Genomic DNA, 19,583 nt, shown 5'->3' with positions numbered 1-19,583 from the left:
GATTTACACTTCGTCCAGAGCTTGAGAATACCAGAAGTAGAAATTGCAGCCAATTTAAGGAGTGAATTGCTTGTCTGCTTGGTTCTCAGAGAAAAAGCACAAGGTGTTGGGGTAGGAGTAGCAGACTGGATGAAGACAAGGACATCAAGGTGAGGAGAGGTGGACTCGAAAAACATCTACGATCTTTACACAGCTGAAAAGTCAAATTACATGATTTTTAAAATTGAATGATTGTGTCTGTAATGTGTTTGTTTTTTTGGTGTCTTCATCAAAACCGAAGAAAAAAAAAAGAAATGATATATATTGCTGTCAAATCAAATGTTCACCGGGATCACAGAGGTTTATCAGCGGAGAATCACTTCCTGAAAAACATTTGCTCTGGTGTGGTTCAAATTAAAATATATATTTCAATGTAATGTTATCTGTTATCTGTTTTTTCAGGACAACCCAAGATTTTCCTTGATATTTAACTTTTCTTTTTCCATGTGTCTCCCATGACTGGAAAATGTATCAACTGTTAAAAGATAAGTTCATTCTAACATGCATATTAATAACAGATTGTAGAAAATAATACAATATAACAGTGAGCTTTGGCTCTGCTGCCTGATAAATAGTCCAGTCCTCACAATATTATACAATTAGCTTGGGCAATACAATGTAAACATAAGCCTACAGGCTATGGTTGCATATCACCTTTAAATTATAGATACTAAGACTCCTCATGGTTCAATGTTAATGTTTTTTGTTTTACTTGTGGGTCAGGAATCTACATGCTCACAGACCATTTTTAAACTTGCCTTTCTACAAATTGTTATAATTATCAGAAGTTATCAATTAACCAAAACGTAAGTTAATTTCAGAGGTTTTCTCTGGCTTTCTCTCTCAAACTTACCGCGAAATGCAAATCTCTAACACCACCCAACTGAACTCCTGTTTCCAAGATAATTGAAATGTCGCCTGCACTTCAGCTCATAAACTTTTTCTTTACCTGCCGCCATATTCTCGCAAGTGCGCCATCGGTACACTGTGAATGTGCGACTCTCAACAGAGAAGAGAAGGAAGCGAAGTTTCAAGTTCCGTTTATTTATAAAGCACATTCAAAAACAACAAAAGTTGACCAAAGTACTGTACAGTGGTAAAACAACAATACTATATAAGATGGCTCACTCCTGAGCTACTTTCCTCATTAGTTTAAAAATAATTACAAAATGTAACTTTTTTTTTTTTTTTCAACCGGGTAAGGGAATTGCTATATTTACTAGTCCAACGTTACATTTTACTTTACTCCTGAAGCTAATTTTTCAGAGAACCTTCTCATGTGTCCATGCATGAAAATAGTGTATAGCTGGAAATATTCATGTACCTTTCTCCATAAATTCACTTAAAACTGTTGTTCAAAATGTTCATTTTGCACTCAAGTTCTTATTTTAGTTATGTGCTGAAATGGAGAGTAAAGACAACAAGTTTACCTGATTGTTAATCCAACAATTCACTCTCATAGCGGGGTTTTTTTTATCTTTAGTTCCGCTTTATTCTCTCCTCTGAAGTTGCAAACATTGGCGTTTGACTTGACTGAGTTATGATTATTGCTGCCTCTGTGACCTTAATTCTACCCAAGTTATACTAATGAATCAATAATGAGGTGTAATTTTGTTTTTTTTTCCCAGGGGGAAAGTGCCACCATATTATCTGATATAATAGTTTACTGAACAATGCAGTTGTGTTTACTTCACATGAACAATCCACTTGAAACAAACCATCAAGGTGTATTTGCAAAATAAAGTACAGGCAATAGTGTTTTTCTTTTCTTTTTTTCAGAATAAAAGCCCTCATTTAGGGAATATCTCGTTCTTAAGTGACATCTAAGGTTTACGCTATTTGAAGAATATAGAAGATTGATTGTCATGTCTGGCATGTGTACTAAGTGTAACATCTAATGGCAGGAAGAGTGTTCATGTCACTCAAACATATCCACAGTTCTTCCTCTAATGAAAGACAGACACTATCGTATAGTTGTACCAGGATATAATGTAAATAGCTCCACAGGCAGGACGGCCTATTGAGGCGATTACACCCACTTACCTTCTCTATTTAAAGGAAAGACACGGAACACTGCATGCTCTACGGGAAATGGCTTTACAACATGTCTGTGTACAGTTTGTGTGTCTCACAGATATGTCAAAATAATTGTGTGATTTTAGTGCTTTTTCTTTCTTTTTTTAAACAAATTTGGCCTCTCAAACATATTCTGACACTTATGAGCCAAATATTGTGGCAACAAAATCTAAAGAAACTGTAAACTTATCAAATGGGAACATCTCACATGATTCTATTGTCTCAATTATATGTATGGACACACAATTGTTAACATGTAGATAGTAACCTTATGACCTTAAGAATGGCTACGTCAATGTGAGGACTTTTAAATATGCAAATTACATCAGAACCAAACGTTTAAGTTGACTGGTCATAGCACCGAACAAAAGCACATTGTTTTGTATAAAGGGACCAAAGCAACAATTAAATTAATATTATTTTTGCTCATTGTACAGGCATTATTATACTGTGGCATGTGCACCAGTATCTTTTTAAACTCATGGTGCTATGACCTATAACGTTAATGTCACTGCTACATCGCAACCATTGTGATAAATTGCCTCAATAAAATACAAAACGTTGATGAAAGCAATATCAAAACACCTTCAGGTACTGTAGATTACACTACAACAAGCTTTTTGCATAAAAATGTTTGACCCTGACTGAGGTCCTGTACAGTATCTCAAAATATAAAAGCTTCTTTTCACAACAAGTGGATGCAGGCCATGCAAGAGATTTCTTGTTATCTACATAAAAGTCAAATCATGCTTCAAAGTCCCTCGCCCCCCTTTGTCGTCAAGTACCATACTCTCTCCCCGGCGCTGTTGAAGCAGGTGGCACTCAGGGAATACAAAAGATTAAAAGTGGCAGAATTCCTTCAGCTTTTTACAGGCATTAGTAGTAGAATCCAAGTTTGTGTGGCGTCTAGGGATTCAGAATGACACTGGTGCCGTCCTCTTTTTCTCTGTGCTGGAAGGTGGCGTGAGCCTGCTCCAGATCCTCTATCACCACCAACAGCCGAGCAGCAATGCTCTGACCTGCCTTCATCAGCTGAACATTGCAATCTGCACCATCTGTGAGGCAGAAATTGTACAGTGCTATCCAGCAGAAATAGATAATCATAATGTCAACACGAGGCTATCCACATTAATAAAAATCAGGGCAGAAAATGTACAGTTTAGATGCAGCCTCACCTGGGTGAATGTCAGAGTTGATCGGTTCTCTATTGCTGGATGTCTGATCAGCGTCTGGCATCTCTACATATTTTTTCCTGAAATATGAATCTTATTATCACTGTTCTCTAAAAGCAGTTTTGTCTTTGCAGGGTAGTGCATTACTGTGTTGCAACATTGACCTCTAGTGTGCAGTAAATTAACTGCATCTTAGCTGGGAATTGTTCGCACCGACCTGAGTTTGTCTCTGCCCTGGAGAAGCTGCTTGAATATGGTCTGTGTCTCTACATCAGGATCCAGCGGGTCACTCCAGTCCCCCAGTGTCACAGCTGAGTGGGTTCTACTGCAGCCTATAACTGAGAGACCACCTTTTATTGAACAGTGGTGCTCTTCATCTGAACCTCACACAGGTAAACAGTACATATTATTACACTTTCCAATTTAACGGAGGTCTCATATTAATACAAGTTTGTACATTTTTAATGCTAATAGTCCTGGTGGCACTCAAACCCCAGCACATAATATCATAGAGAGAACATGTGTTATATGAACAATGACTGATGAAGCATATCTGTTGCTCAGGACTGTGAAAACCCACACAATACATGTAATCAGATGTAGCCTTAAGACGGTGACTAAATGTAATTGTTCAGAGAACATTGCGTTATGATTCTCAGAGCTTGTTCTCCACATGGCAGCAAAACAAATGAGAATACAGATCACCATGGAGCTCATTTGCTCTTAGAAGCCATCTACAAATAAGTTGACCAGGAGTGAAATAATGTATGTTGACGGTGAAAAATGCTGATATTATTTTAATTCCTGATTATCCTTCTCGGGGAGTTGTAGGTGTAATTCAAAATAAATGTATAGTTACACTATCCCGAGTCCCAAGGACTTAAACGTTTTGGCAGCTATAAGAAGTAATGAAAGATTACCAGCACGGTCCGCCTGCAGGCAGCAGGTCCACTTGCCACTGCGATGAGCCCCTGGGTGGAAAGAGGGCAGCATGCGCTCATTGTAGATGCTGACTTTCCTGATTGCTGACAGCCACTGGTTCAGCTCATTGACATTCTACAGACACAAATATACCATGAACCATTAGACCATTTGGTGGTCTATTAGAGTCATTCTGAAATTAAAGCAGGAAAAATGTTGCTATACAAAAGTAAATGAAATGCCTTGTGTACTATATATATATATATATATATATATATATATATATATATATATATATATATATATATATATATATATATATATATATATATATATATAACTCACCTTCTCAAACTAACTCATATATATTTATCAGTTTGTTTATTTAATTGGGACAGAGCATGTTAATGCACAGCAGTATACAAATGCAAGTTGTAAACATGCTGCAGTTAGAAAAAATGCTCTACCATTGTCAGCTTAATTGTATTTGATCTTAAATTGTATATATATATATGATAGACAAGTGTCAAGAAAGTGGTGGAAAAATCACCAATCCAAGAAAAAGCATTTCCATTGCAAACTGAAAAAGGTCAAGAACTTGGTTGGTGACTGACAGGTGTCGGTGCCAAAGCACCTTGCACTGGATGTACATGGTGTGCAGCTGTCCGTCGTTGTCCTGGGAGATGACCTGCATTACATTCTGCTGCTGAAAGGCATTTTCATCCACCCTCTCCACGGCACACACGCAAAGAATAGGGATTGAGGAGCGCACCTGCAACAATTCAGCCACAAACCACAACACCAATTAACACAAGTATGTAGGCTGGTAAGGATGGATTTTACTTTAGGCACGAAGGTTTAAGCGAGATAACATTTGATCATATAGCAAATTAATGGAGCAGTGTCTTATACTGAGATACTTTGCACACATTAGGCTTAGTTTTTAGATTAGGATGAACCATGCGAGACAAGGAGGAAGTGAAGATTAAATCAGCATCGCAGGAAAGGCCACTTTAAAGTGTAAATCAGCCACTTCCAGTAGGAGCTCGCTTCACTGACACTGGAGTGCTCCAACATTGAGGAAAGGGGCCAGGACATTGTCTGCAATCTGATTTGCAATGTTAGCATGAATATCCACAGCCTTCAAGTACCCCTCGCCTTTATTCCAGTCACACAAAGCCGAGACTGGCTCAAAGAGGGAGCTTTTTATTGGGCTAGAGAGAGCCTGCTCCCCTCTCCGTCTCCCTCTCTCTGTGTCTCTGGCTGGTGAATGAGAGGAGATAATTATCACAAGGTTAGGCACCACATGGTAATATTACTAATGATGTTCCCACAAGGAGACCAACATGAATACAACAAAGAGAGCTGGGGATGACTGAAATGTTTCCTATTTTTATGAGCCAAGTTGATAAACGTCCTTAAAAGGGTAGACTCAGTGATTAATTCGTCATCAGAGGGCAAATCAGCTTCTAATAATGGATGATTCACTTTCACATGACTTGGATTCAAAGTTTTCTAAATCGATTTTTGGCTGGTATACAAGACAAGGGGAATAATATATATCTGGCTGACATCACTTGTGTTTTGGTCCAGATGTCACAGTAAAAGACAGATTCAAGAACAGTACTAAGCTACGTAGGAAAAAGATAAAAACTTGAAACAAAGACTGGTTGCCAAAATGGCTTATAAAGTAGATAAACATATGTAAATAGAAACAATATAACAATTGAACCTATTGGTTCAGTACTAACCTGCCAATCAGACGTCTTGGCGTAGGACAGTGTCTCACTAGTCAACCAGAAGTGGCGTTTCTTAAAGGCGAAGCGAGATAGCAGTTGTGGTCCCTCTGCCTTATGTTTGTGGAGGTATCCCTCTTTAACTGTGACTGAGGGCATGAATACGGCCCTCTGTGGCACCTCAGACACTGCAGAATGAAGTTGAAATAGTTTTAAACAGAGAATGTAAAGGAACACTTTGCAAAGCAAATGTTTTAGCGCGTTCAAGTCCCCTTCATTTGTCATTGTTGGTACCTCAGCCTCCTTCATTGCCACATGAAGGACAGCTTCAAAGAGGCATAACAAGCCTCCATTTCTGTCCAACAAATCCACGTGAAGAGCATTAAATGTCAGACTGGCCTTTAAGAGAAAAGAGTAGGTGTGGTGTGCAGGAGGCGGCTGAAACATGATATATCAGAGGGGGAAGAAGTTTCACAACAACAGCCTCGCTGACACATGACAGTAAGAAAGCAGCCCAGAACATGTTGGGTAACCAGTGTGGCGTGTACGAACGCCTTCAGTTTCTCACTCCAGCTCCCCGCCAGCTCATTAATTATGTCATTTCTTTTCTAGTCTTCCAGCCAGTTATGAATATTTCACCACTACAGAATTGTTTTGCTTAATCCTGATATCAGCTGCAACTGCTCACTAGCAGCTGGCCTGTGGCTGATTAGCTCAACAGCATGACCTGCTTTCTTTTTAAGTTTAGCGGTGTGTGCTTACTATTGTCATACTTACCAATGTCATGATCTATGTCAATCAACTTGTCCAGGAAGTCTTTGACAGAAGCCACACTGCGTAGAATGATGGGATGAAGAGGCGCCATCCACTGCTCCTTTCCGTGACCCAGCTGAAGGCCCAAGTTCCCGACGCTTTGCAATGCCTGGTGAACATAAAGACACAATTTCCACTCAACATTCACATCTTCCGCACATCAAATCCCCAGTAACTGACAGAACTCAGTGCGAGTGACTGCATATCTCAAAGTCGGAGATCAAAAGGGTCCCTGAGGCCAAGCATGCTGAGAGGCCCTTTGTCCGGCCCACACCTGTCCTAGGGCGAGGAGGAAGTTCCTCTCTACACCCCTCTCTGATGCTCGGCTTTGAACCGCAGTCTGGTCGTGTCACACGCAGAGGTAAAAATAGCATGTTCTCTTTCTCTGTGGAGGACCCATGGCAACAGCACTTCAGCACCATGGACAGCAACCACAGAACCCCCATGTGGGAGAACAACAAATGTTCACTTTTCTTCTAAAATGACACCTCTGTTTATAATGATATCGAGGGTATTCATGGTAGCGACAGTCAGGGGTCCCTTTCTTTCAAACCCATGGTGAGCTCCGTTACCCGCTAGATGCCTTTCTTGCCAGTCAAAAATGATATTTTTTTGGTCTTCCTTTTGTAATTTGAGCTTTTTCCACATGAAACAGGATGTTTGAGGAGGTATATTGTTTAACTTTGTGGTAAACAATGGCATGGCACTACTGCATACTTGATGTAGTTGGTAAAGCAATTCACTGTGAGATGCACTGTGTAGGATCTTGAGTTGTCACACATTCGATAAATAAATGGATTCCAGACTCTGAGACATAAAAAACGTGTTATAGAAAAAGAAACCTTTATATATAGGTTATCAATAAAAATGTCCAGGAAGTACAGTTTTTATATTGACATAAAACTAAAAATTTATTTGGGCAGATATTGCAGACTTAACAGCATTATGTAATTACCTCACAAGGTGAAAAGGTAGAAACGGCTCAGTGCTCTACCTGCTGTTATTGGGCATCATTGCATACAAAAGCACTGCTGTCTACACATGTAGTATAAGCATTGTACGTTCCATTCCTGCTTCATATTTATTTGTTTAACACTTGCAAATTTAAATTGCTCAATGTTGGCAGACAGCATGTGTCCTTGCATCCTGTTTACTGTTTGCTTTCTCAGATAAGTGTGATGTCTGGAATAAGTTAGTCATAACAGTGTGTGTACGTTTGTCTGCATTGTGAATTGTACCTTGGCCAGCAGCAGCAGCGTTCTGCTTGTACGTGTATCTGCGTGCTGATCCCTCAGCTGGAACAGTTTAGGTGTGAGGATTGCAGGAGCAAAAAAACGCAGGAAAAAGAATCCACTTATGGCCAGATACTTCACATCCTGTAAAAATGATATTAACAGCTGTAATGATAATGCATTAATGATTAAATGTCAAATACATATTCTCTACATATTTATAAAAATGCTTTTCCAACTGTTTTTCTGACTGACTGACCTCATTCTCAGGTTCAGCAAATTGCTCCTCTACTCTCTTGTGTAGCTGTTTGAAGGCCACTCGCATGACAGGAGGACACTGATCAACTGAGCCCACGATGGATTCAATGATGCTGGTTAAATAGCTCTGCAGCATCTCCACACTACTGTCCCGCACCTCTGCCTCCGACACTGCACCTTTAAATGAAATACGTCTTCACAGAGGACAGATAGCGTAAATGACTGACTGAATCACGGTGTCAGAAAACTACAGATATGCACAATCCAAAGACAAAGCACCAGCCGTTTTGTGTATAGATTTCTCTCAAATATAGTTTACATCACCACTTATAATATAACCGATAACCCCTCTGTTCCTGAATATGTCTTTACATGTGAGAGCATGCTGTGCGTTTGAGCGAGGAATTGACGATGTCCAACGAGATGTATGGACAGCAAGTGGAAACAGCAAACAAGGTGATGGCAGGCAAATCTACTGCAGACAGACCGCACATTCGGTCCTGGATATACATCTCAGGGGGCTCATAGCAGTTGCCAAGCAACAGCCGTCCCCCTTTTTACGTTCCTTTTTTTATTTTCTCACATTGAGATCTTTCTCTCTGGGGTGAAGTGTAAAGGAAGTGGGCAGTCTCCTGTGGCAGCTTTTCCATTTGACCATTTTAACACAGAGATTGTGAACTAAACACATTAACCTACAACCCACATTTATTATTTGTGGCTTAAGACGCACCTGAAGCAGATCTAAACAATGTTTAGGTCAGAATAAAAAAAACATGGTCTGTTTTACCTTGTGCGGTTCAGATCAATCTTACATGGGTCCAGCTCAATATACTTTTTCTCATCAAAGATGCGGTTGATGATGGGCTTCAGCACCTCATGGAGATACAGCATGCCAACCGCCTGACAGCAAAACAATACCAGATGTTGAATACATCCTCATAGATACTCTGCATCTATGATACATGGATTGTTTTCTAAAATGTGCAAATATGCATATTACAAAAGGTACAGTATAATGTAGCAAGGGACCATAAGCCATGTAACTAACCTAGTAGATTTATTTAATAGAGATAAAAAATGTTAAGGAAGAAAATAGCACAAAATAGCCAAAAGATTAGAAATAATTAACAGTCATATCATGCTTTGACTCACAGTAGCAACAGAAAAATCCATCACTTACAATTCCTGATAAAATAAAACAACAGGTATGTTAATGCACCTTCATGAACTGCTCCATGGCCTTGGAGGAAAGGGAGTTGGAGCGAAATAAAGTGTTTGGATCAGCTATGAGAGCAAAACAGAAAAGAGATTGATTAGGTTTTTAGAAAATAATAACATCATTTACATCTCCACATAGCTTTTGATTAAATAAAAATAAACTCTACTGTTGTCTGTCCACTGTATTAAAAGCTTCCAATGAGTCCAAAATATAAGCTTTCACAGAGACTCTCAACAGGCTCTGAGAGTGCTTCATTAAATTGAACTGAAAGCGATTAATACCTGGATCCTAGTGGATCCTTTGTCTGTTTTTGCCCTCAATGCAGGCTTTTGGTCTCCCGTGTTCATGCTTTTTTTCTGCTTGGCATACGTTTATTGACTAAGAATTGATCTGCTTTAGAAACGCAGAGCCCAGTGTGACAACTGAGGGACGACCGACCTTGCTGCAACATTACTCAAATCCTTCACAGTGACAGGATTGGGTTGCCAGGTAAAATGTTTAAAGATCGTGTGTAGTAATGTGGGGTTTTGATTGCAGCCCAGTCGGTGTACAGTAACATGTGCCCTTTCTTTACCCCAGTGCCCAATTTTAATGTCTGGCTGCTTGCGACATCTATTCCTGACCAAGCAGTTACCGTTAGGATAATGTGGAGTTGCTATGGTAACATAGGCACTATGCTTATTATCTCAAACTACACCGACTAAACCAAACTCAAAGACCAGAGCACAACTCTGTGTGAATTTGCAATAGGGATGTGGTGCGGAGGCAAACACATGACTAATACAGACAACCGAGAAGCCCTGAAAAGAATGTTGGATGAGTAAATAATTGGCATCAGGGTGGAAAATATAGTGCTGGTAGACTTGAGCTGCCCACACATTGAACTCAAATGTTCAGAGACCTTGATGTCAATTCAGAGTTTAAATAGAAGCATCCCTCAGAAGGTTTCTCTGACTAATACAAATACTGACTAACAGAGATAAACTTGTGTATCTGTGTTTATTATGTAATGTTTTGAACTAGATATTTCTGCATATCCGCTGTTTCACTTGGTAAAGGTTCGGACCGACAATGATCGAACATTTTAAACAGTTTTGATGTTGTTCCTTGAATCTTACTGGTGTGGTTGACCTCCCGCGTGTTGAGGTAATCCAGGAAGGGCACCACCAGGCCCTGGCCCAGGTAAATCTTTACCAGGGTCATCGCCACATCCTGTCGGCTCTCAACCGTGTTCACCTCCTCCAGCATGGTCAGAGCACTGGTATCCTCCACCTGGGGACAAGAGAGCTCACTACTAACATGTACAAAGGGTTTTTCTGTTGCCTAAAAGCCAACATTTAGTGAATTGTGGAGTCCAATGCATATTACGCCGAAAAAACATAGTGATCCTGACCTCTGTAGGGGAGATGACTGACTCCACCAGAAGGTGAATGAGGGGCTGATAGTACACAGATGGCAAGATCCGATCCTCCACCAAACGCACCTTCAGGCGCAGCGCTCCCAGCTTGCCACTGGCAACAGAGGAAAATACCACAGAAACCAAAAAAGGAGATTTTCAACACACCTTGATCTTGCCCTTTACGTAAGCTCCCATACAAATACCTTTCTTGAGTGAATTTTAAAACACTGATTGATGTTCAATTTGCTTCTTAAAAATGTCAGCAATGCTTCTCTTAGTTATGCAAACACACAAAGTCACCAAATTGGACAGACAAACAAACACACCCATAATCCTCACCCAGCATCAACCTCATTGTTTCCCAAGGGAAGCAAACGAAACCAGCCCTCTAATGGAGGTGTCTTGTGCAAACAAGCAAAAGGGATTTCCACCTGTAGAAAGAAAGCATAGACAAGGATACAATATCAGATGGGAAAAACAACAACTTTAAACTAATGCATATTTTGGTGGGAAACTCCTTGTTTCCAGGTAAAGCATATTTTGTGATCACAGCATGAAATATATAAAAAGATGCCATACTACATAATTATTGCATCCTCACCTTTCCCAGAAAGTCATTCTTGCCCACCATGTCCCAGTCCCAGACCTCCACAGTGACATTTCCCTCCTCACTCAGCTCTTCTGGATCTAACTCCAGCTCCAGAGTCTCTCCCCAGTGAGGGAAACGGGTCTTCTTGATAATCTAAAACACAGAGGGTTCCGGTGTTAGGAGTTCCTAAATGTGCATTAGTAAAATAAAATAACAGACAACCAAACAACCATCAATTACAATAGCAGAACATGTATCTCTGGCTCCCCTGAAACCAATACATACTGCACTTCAGCTCACCGAGGTCTCTGCACTGTGGTTGTTGAAAATAACTCTTGTAAAAGGATCAGAGGTTCCAGAAATATCTCTTGGAGCCAAGTCTCTGCGAGCATCACAAGAACAAAAGACAACAGAACAGATCAATACATTTGAATAGCTCAACAAACTCCTGCTACTCGTTCTGCAAATTGAATTATAAGCAAAGAAAAACAGCTAAAACTTTCCACTTGACCTTATTCCCTCAAACTTGATTCACATTCATCTGAGCATTTGAATAACATAGTGTCAAGCTCTGATTGACATGCTCATTAATGCCCTGCCTGAGAGGAAGAGATTGTAGCCTGGGACACACAGATGGGGCAACGAGTGGTGTGATAGTGGCAGGATGATTCAGGAGGAGAGTGTGGATGCCTGCGGGTTGATGATGATAAGATTTCAGCACAGAAACACTGTTGGCATTGCCAGGTTTTCAGCGACAGTAATGTAACTTGTGACTAATGACCAGTTTAATCATTTTTAAACTACATAGATATGTGATAGTTTACCACTTGCAACTACATTTACACATGCTTTTAGAGTACCAACCCTTCTGGTCGCAAGCCTGCTACTCTAATATTTAGGCCATTGCGGTCCATTGTTATCTCTAAATAAGAAATGATTTTCCCTCATAGCAGTGGCAGAGGCAGGATTTAAAGCACACAGGGATGTTACCTGGCTTCAATGACTTGACATCGCAGGCTGATCTTCTCTGTATCTTTCCGTAGTTCCAGGCTCAGATGGATTTCTCCCTGGACTTCTTCATCAGGGTTGACCCTCGTCAGGTTCAGCCAGCTATCTAGTCCTGACAATAGAGACATTATTCATTAAAAAAGGCACTCCTCTCAAGAATCAAACATTAAGAGAGAAAAACTAAGGATGCAAATCATATTTTTCTAATTAACAGTTTTCTGTTGATTGACAAATGTATTAATCAACTAACTATTTAATTACTTAATCACTATTAATCACATCAATAATATTACATTATTTTGTTTATTTTAATTTTTCAAGCAAACAATATCGAACGTTCCCTTGTTCCAGCTTCTCAATTGAGATTAACTTTATTTGATCTTTGTTTTATTCAATATTAAACGTACGCAAAAGTATTTTGGGGGGGATTTAGATTGTCGATGGTGGAACAAGCAATTTGAGGATATCAACTTGGAAATATAGTCCTTGATCATGTCACATTCAATATATTCAGTTTTATTATTTCAGAAACACCACACATAAGCGAGGGTATAATGTCAAGGACAGACCCGGAGAATATTCCTGTGAGTAACTAACTGACTCAGTGCGTCGCCATGTACAATTGAATCACATGACTGAAGGCCACGCCAGGTGGCTCCCAGGAGAGATGCATCAGTATGCAGCAAACATTCCCTGGTAAACACTGAGCAATTTAATAAAACTGCAACGTCATCCCGAAAAATACAATATTTTGTGCTTCATCACAAAAAGAATTGTGATGCACAATGATAATAAAATCCAGCTCATGAAGACGAACACAAGGATGGCCGTCATAATAACACATGCATCGATGTGAATGCAAGTTTACACAGTTCAAATCAACTCAGCAAATCACATGAAATGTGCGAGAGAGCACTGAGAAACTTTCCCAGGGTCTCTGTCTAAAAAAGGCTCCCCAATCCCTCAGACCTTTGGTCATGGGAAGCCATGTGTGTTTAACCTATGAACTTTCACCCATCCTGCTACAGATTTGTTCACTCATACCTTTAGCTTGAGATCCAATGGCTTCTTTGCTCAGAGTTATCTTCCCAATGACGTCATCATGGCTGTAGAAAGAAGGAAAGATAAAAGAAGAGATTATCAAATGGAGGCTATTGAAAATGCTATCAAAGTTGTTTGATCTTGGAAGAGTTAAATGAGGTGAATTAGAGTACTGGTGGTCATGAGAAGAGAAGAAAAAAAACTGTAATCACCCAATCTGGGCATCCATCTGCCTGATGATGTTTGTTTATTCAAAACTCAGTCTTTTTCCCAAAACATATAAATTGTATGGGGTTCATGTTGGCTCATTCATGAGGCAAGTTAAGCAAACAGTCATGGCTTCAAAGACTATAAATCATATTTAACACATTTCCCCTTGGGGATGAATCTATCTATATGGCAAACTCTGTCAGTCAAGAGCAATGGTTGGATATTGAATAATTTTAATACAGATTTGTATGACAGTGTTACCCAATCGTGTCTTCGTCCATGACATGAAAGGAGAGTGAATGGAACCCCATCGGGAGGTGCAGTGTGTACTCTTCGCCCCAGAAAGGACTGAGGTTCTTCCACACTGTGGCCGTCCTAAAAAGAGAGGTTTCACGCGTACTTATCAGACCTTATGCAGAAACACATCACATCAATGTGCAACAATAGAGATGGCAGGAGTCAGAATTTATTGTAAATGTGCCAGTAGTATAAGCCCTCACTTACCCACCCACACTACCTGAGGGTAGACAGAGCACATGCTTATTCCAGTAATATGTATATTTAAAAAAAAATCTGGGGTTTTGGACCTCAGGATGAATTATGGAAGAGAATAAAAGAAAAGAAATGTGTGCCTTTTCTGACTTGTCACTTTTATCATAGGTCCAGGAAAAACAAGGCTGAAAGTGGGCATTGAATGTCTGGTCAGATATTATTATTTCATTATTATTTTGCCAATATTAGACCATCTAAATAAAAAATGATTTTATAGAAGACCTTGTGTATATTATTTAAAGAAAGGTATTGAGAAAAAACTATATTTTAGTATCAATAGTCCCAAACATAGATCATATTGTTAATCGGTTCAAAGGATTTCAGAGAATACCCTGTCCTAGAAAAAAGCTTTCATCAGTATAATCAAGCTTTCTGTTTCTAAGAGAGTACTGTACCCATTATCTCCCACCAAAATCTACCAGCCACATCATCCACTTGGCCAGTAACACTCAGATAATTAGTGAGTGTCTGCAGTGAACCATGGAGCGGTTTTCTGCAACACACCAGATGGAACAATAGCCATTGCATTCCCCCATGCTCGTTCTTTCACACATCAGACATTTCTTTCAAAAAACTAAAATCTGGATTGCTGTCAAATTGCACTAGTTGGAAATAGCACACTGTAGTTGCTATTGAAAATAGCCTATTTTTTATTGTAATACTTTGGAGGATAAAATCAACTGTACTTTTTCCACTCAAACTGAGAACAACTCTGAACCAGCTTCCAGCCTTCTCCTTAGTTACACCAGGAGCTCACTGCAATAATTGATGCACCCTCTCCATGGTTACCAGCGGGTGTTTTAAAGGACGGACAGGTATCAGGTTCTCTGGATGAGCCACGCTATGGGCACCAACACCCTGATCATACAAACTACACTCGGGTTTACATGTGCAGAGTTGAGGGAACTCAGCCAGAAAAGTAACCTACTGCAAATAGTCTACCTGTGATGACACATGAGCACTTGCACTGCAAGCAACAGACATTCTCTAGCTGTAGCTATATATAAAACCATAACGTGTCAAGTATGCACATCTTCATTTATAATCAGAGAGAACTCACCTGGCCACAACTTCGTTGTCAACTTTTACAATGCAGTATGGATCACTGGTTCCAGAGCTTAATAAGATGACAAGAAAAAATATATGACAACATGAGAAGTTTTAGCATGGCAAATTTGCCTGTTGGTAAACTTAAAATCTAAATTAAAATATGATTTAATTTACGTTTACTTATACCGAGGTCAATTAGAGCAGACAGACCTGATTCACCTCTAATTCCTACAATTAACATAATTCACATGAGACAACGTACCAGTAATTGGCGTTTCAAATCTGACTTTTCTCTGAACTAATCAACGTGATAAATAGCTGTTAAACCGTGTTGAGACTATATATATTACAAGACATAAGACTTGACAGACGCACATGCCATTCAGATATTACTTACACGTCTTTGGCCGGGAGGTTCCTGCCCTCGACAATTCTAAAATAAAGAGATGTATTTTTGGCCATTTTAGTCGAGGAAGCTATTAATCCAATTAATCCTGTTCCCATACGCTCTTATAAATAGTGCTCTTCCCCTCCGCAAGTGAGTTTTCTTCATTTCATGGCACCTTTGGCGCGTGACGCCGCACAGCCCACCAGTAGCGCGCGACACGGGCGCGCATGCAGCCCAGTCAGTCCAGCAGGTTGAACACAGAGGGTCACAGACAGTGTGGGGAGCTGAACTGTAGTCTGCAGATGTCTCAGTCTTATATCGTCTCTTCTTTTAAACGAGCCAAATGGATGAACCCGCCAGAAATGTCCAATCTGAAATAAACAGGATCGCATACACTGCAGTCATAACAGAACAAGACGTTAATTGTTGTCATATCTGACATTGCTCACTATCTGTTTTTAATTGACGTTATTGCCTTTAACAAATATATATATATATAATAATGCTTCCGTGCTAATTTATAATGCCCGTAAACGTATTGCCATATCTTGTTAAATAGGTCCTCAGGAGGGTCCCTTCTGCGATACAATGCGCCACCTGGCGAACACATTAAGCTACTGCACGCGCCATTACGGACAGGCATATTGACAGCCAGCAACTTGGGGTCCTTAACCCACAGCTAACAAACACATCACTTTCCTCTTGCATTCAAGTTAGTTTAGTAACTTTAATCGCCCTTAGATGCAGGCTAGTCTTCAATATAACTTACATTTCGTGTTTCTGAACACGTTTAAACACACAACCATTAAAGTAGCCGAGCCTGGTGCTTCTAGCTCGCGTATCTGAACGTGTTAACCAACTCGGTATTCATCTTTGCAGTTCAGGAGATGGATGTTTATCCCGGAGTCACTGACGGCGATTCCACTAAACATCAAGAGAGACATTACTACCTGTTATCTGAACTGCAGACCTTAGTCAAAGATTTACCGAGGTAATGCTACCTTCCCCTCAGTCGAGACTTCCTTCACTTTTAGCGCGAAACAAACCCAGATCCCGGTGATGACTTGTGTTTTGTTGTTTCTCTCCACGGTTAGCTCCTTCCAGCAGCGCCTGTCCTACAGCACGCTGGGAGACCTGGCCCTCGCGCTCATAGACGGGACGGTTTATGAGATCGTGCAAGGACTCCTGGATATTCAGCATCTCACAGAGAAAAACCTGTACAACCAGAGGCAGAAGCTGAACGGGGAACACCAAGGTCGGTGCTCTGGCTCTCTTTCGGAAAACGAGTAGTGACAAATGGGTCCTGTTCCAAGAAGCGAGCTTGTGCCTGTTAACCTGGATGATGGCTGATTCAAACTAGGAGTTCCTTCAAATCAAGAACAGTATCAATCAATCAAACGTTATTTCAGACTCAAGGTCCAGATAGTACAAAACATCAAATAGAATAAAAATACATACAAAAGCACAATTAAAATACATAGACCTACCAATGCCGTATAAATAGACAGCTGTACCAATGTCTCCACAGCTGGGACTGGTAGTGTGTAGTACTCAACTTTATGTTTTATAAAACCAAGATTATTTCATTTTCAGAGTCATTAACTCAGCAGATAAATGTCTACATAAGATTTCTTAAAACCGTTTGGAAAGTATAAAGTCCTGCAGCCACAAACATTTCACTGGCACTACACCATCTCGTTCTCTTCAGTAATATTCTCATGGCATCATTATAAGCTACTTGAAGTCTCCATAGGCTTGCTTTTTTTGTAATTAGACCACAAGTGTGCAGTGTAGAGTGGTGTACAATATGCTCTAAACAAGGACATCTTCAAGTAGCGAACCTGCTTCTTGGAACAGGCCTTAAGTGTGAGGTTGCAAATGCATCCCAGTGAGATGTTTGATTCGCTGTTACTTTTGTGTGCAGCACTCAAACAAGATCTTGTCCGGAAACACAAAGATGGTATACAGTCATGCAAGTCTCACAACCTTGTGCTTCTCAAATCCAACCAGCAAGCAGAGGTTGAGGTAAGGCATTGACATCCAGATACATCTGATCACTAAAAGGGCTATGATTATTGCTCCATTCTTTTGTTTATTAATGGTTATGTGTTGTGTCATCAGGCTCTGGAAATTCGTGTGCGAGAGGAACAAAGGATGATGGATAAAAAGATTGTAGCGGAAATGGATCAAAAAGTGATAGACCAGCAGAACACCTTGGAGAAAGCAGGAGTCCCTGGATTTTTTATCACCACTAATCCTCAGGTTAACACCTTTACCTGTCCACTCACTGTAGTTGAAATGCATACTAACGCCACAAATGGTAGTGCAGCATAGAAAACATGCTCTTTGTGGTACAGACAAATGCCCAGCAGATGGCAATGTATGTCCTAATTAATTACTCCTCTACTATTATGTGTTATTTCAGGAGCTGACAATGCAGATGAACCTCCTCGAATTGATCCTCAAGCTTCAACAGAAGGAGTCACAATCTGGACTCCTTTGAGAAGGAGGCCCAAATGTGTCAAAAGAGCGGGGGAAATCTTGCAATAGCCAATGACTGTCGGTCAACATGTGGCATTGATTGCTTAAACAACATGTTTATCACTTATAATAAGTGTAATATTCACCATCAAAAACTATAGGAGAAGGCTGGTTCTCGAGTGCACAAGTAAGACGTTTGCAGTCTTGGTGGAGAACAGAAGCAGGTTGTGACAACGTAATAAAGCACTAAACTGACATGTCACAGATTGTGAAACTAGGAAGTTCACGCGTTGCAAAACCTTTACAGATACATTGTCTACATATTTAAAGAGAGCATTGAGGGAGAGGGCTCTGTCAGAAATTAAATTGAAGATCAATATATTGCTTACAGAGACATCTGGGACTACTTCTTCATGAATGCCTCCTGATGCCTTTGACTGAAGTGGCAGGACCATTGTCCAGCACGTTATTGCTTATTTATATAAACAGTATTGTAATACATTGCTTTATTGTATTTTATTTATTTTTTTATCTGTTAAGTTTGCTTTAGTTGTGTGGGCACTAGGGGTGTAAATTAGATCTTCAGCCAACAACTTCAAATGTACATTGATATGTTGTCTGTTTGTTTAAGTTTACTTCCCACATAAATAAGCAACAATGAACAATTTAGTTAAAAATATGATATGCATATGAACAGAACCAGTTTGGACGGCAGTCTTTCATATTTGGATGTGTTGATTTTTCCATTGCATGAATATTTGTTTTCATAAAACAAATTATTTAAGTCTCTCAAAATGTCTGTCTTTTGTGAATTATTTTACAGTAACCTTTTTCAGTGCAGTCATTTATGCGTAGCACTGATTCCCAAATTGCTTCACAAGGAGGCTACCACGACTCCTCAATCAATGAAGAGATAATTACAACAGCCGTTCCCCTGGGAAAACTCCGGGGGAGACGGCAAAGGTCATGCGGGATTTTGCGTGTTAACACTGAAGACACGTCTTTCCAGGTCGACCAGTTGTGTGTTATATTTGTTCAGTTGTATCTGTTTGAGCCGAATTTTACTATTATTATGTGTACTTACTCCAGCTGCTCATGTTCATATGATTCTCTCGTGTTTAAATTCATATTGAGCACCGGTTCCGGATAATCTGCTGTAATGTGGGTGGGGCGCAGTGGGGAAGCCCTCCGAGTTAAAGGTGACTGTGCCTTTAAGAAGCAGCGCATGTAGTTTTTTTATTCCTCGCGCACCTTCGGCTCCATCACCAGACGGTTCACTTCGGTAACTTATCTCAGCGCTGGACCTGCATCACACATGACGGACCCTGAACAACAACGGTACAGCAAGGCTTGTGTTTCTTATGTTATGGCGGACGTGTCTGTCTATGCGGCTACAATC

General features: G+C 40.1%; 2 protein-coding genes across 2 annotated transcripts; one reads left to right on the top strand and one right to left on the bottom strand.

Moving 5' to 3' along the window:
• Positions 1-3,021: 3,021 nt before the first annotated feature.
• Positions 3,022-15,792, bottom strand: rasal1 (RAS protein activator like 1; the record flags this gene model as incomplete). The annotated part of the gene is made up of 21 exons (XM_079222376.1): positions 15,713-15,792; positions 15,326-15,382; positions 13,975-14,088; positions 13,507-13,568; positions 12,445-12,574; positions 11,755-11,836; positions 11,467-11,607; positions 11,205-11,296; positions 10,860-10,977; positions 10,585-10,738; positions 9,467-9,531; positions 9,035-9,147; positions 8,249-8,441; positions 7,996-8,133; positions 6,722-6,866; positions 5,960-6,132; positions 4,843-4,980; positions 4,208-4,343; positions 3,505-3,625; positions 3,291-3,367; positions 3,022-3,170 (listed from the first exon to the last, which is right to left on the bottom strand). Exons 1-21 carry the CDS (start codon positions 15,775-15,777, stop codon positions 3,022-3,024), a joined length of 2,463 nt encoding a protein of 820 aa, XP_079078502.1. The 5' UTR covers positions 15,778-15,792.
• A 768-nt stretch (positions 15,793-16,560) lies between these two features.
• Positions 16,561-18,949, top strand: dgcr6 (DiGeorge syndrome critical region gene 6). The gene is made up of 5 exons (XM_079221950.1): positions 16,561-16,694; positions 16,798-16,958; positions 17,628-17,728; positions 17,825-17,965; positions 18,129-18,949. Exons 1-5 carry the CDS (start codon positions 16,591-16,593, stop codon positions 18,204-18,206), a joined length of 585 nt encoding a protein of 194 aa, XP_079078076.1. The 5' UTR covers positions 16,561-16,590; the 3' UTR covers positions 18,207-18,949.
• Positions 18,950-19,583: the final 634 nt, after the last annotated feature.

Source organism: Taurulus bubalis (genome assembly GCF_910589615.1).
Source record: "Taurulus bubalis genome assembly, chromosome: 8".
Lineage (NCBI taxonomy): Eukaryota > Metazoa > Chordata > Actinopteri > Perciformes > Cottidae > Taurulus > Taurulus bubalis.
The sequence above is the reverse complement of the archived record's forward strand: the minus strand, read 5'-3'. Positions and strand labels throughout refer to the sequence as shown.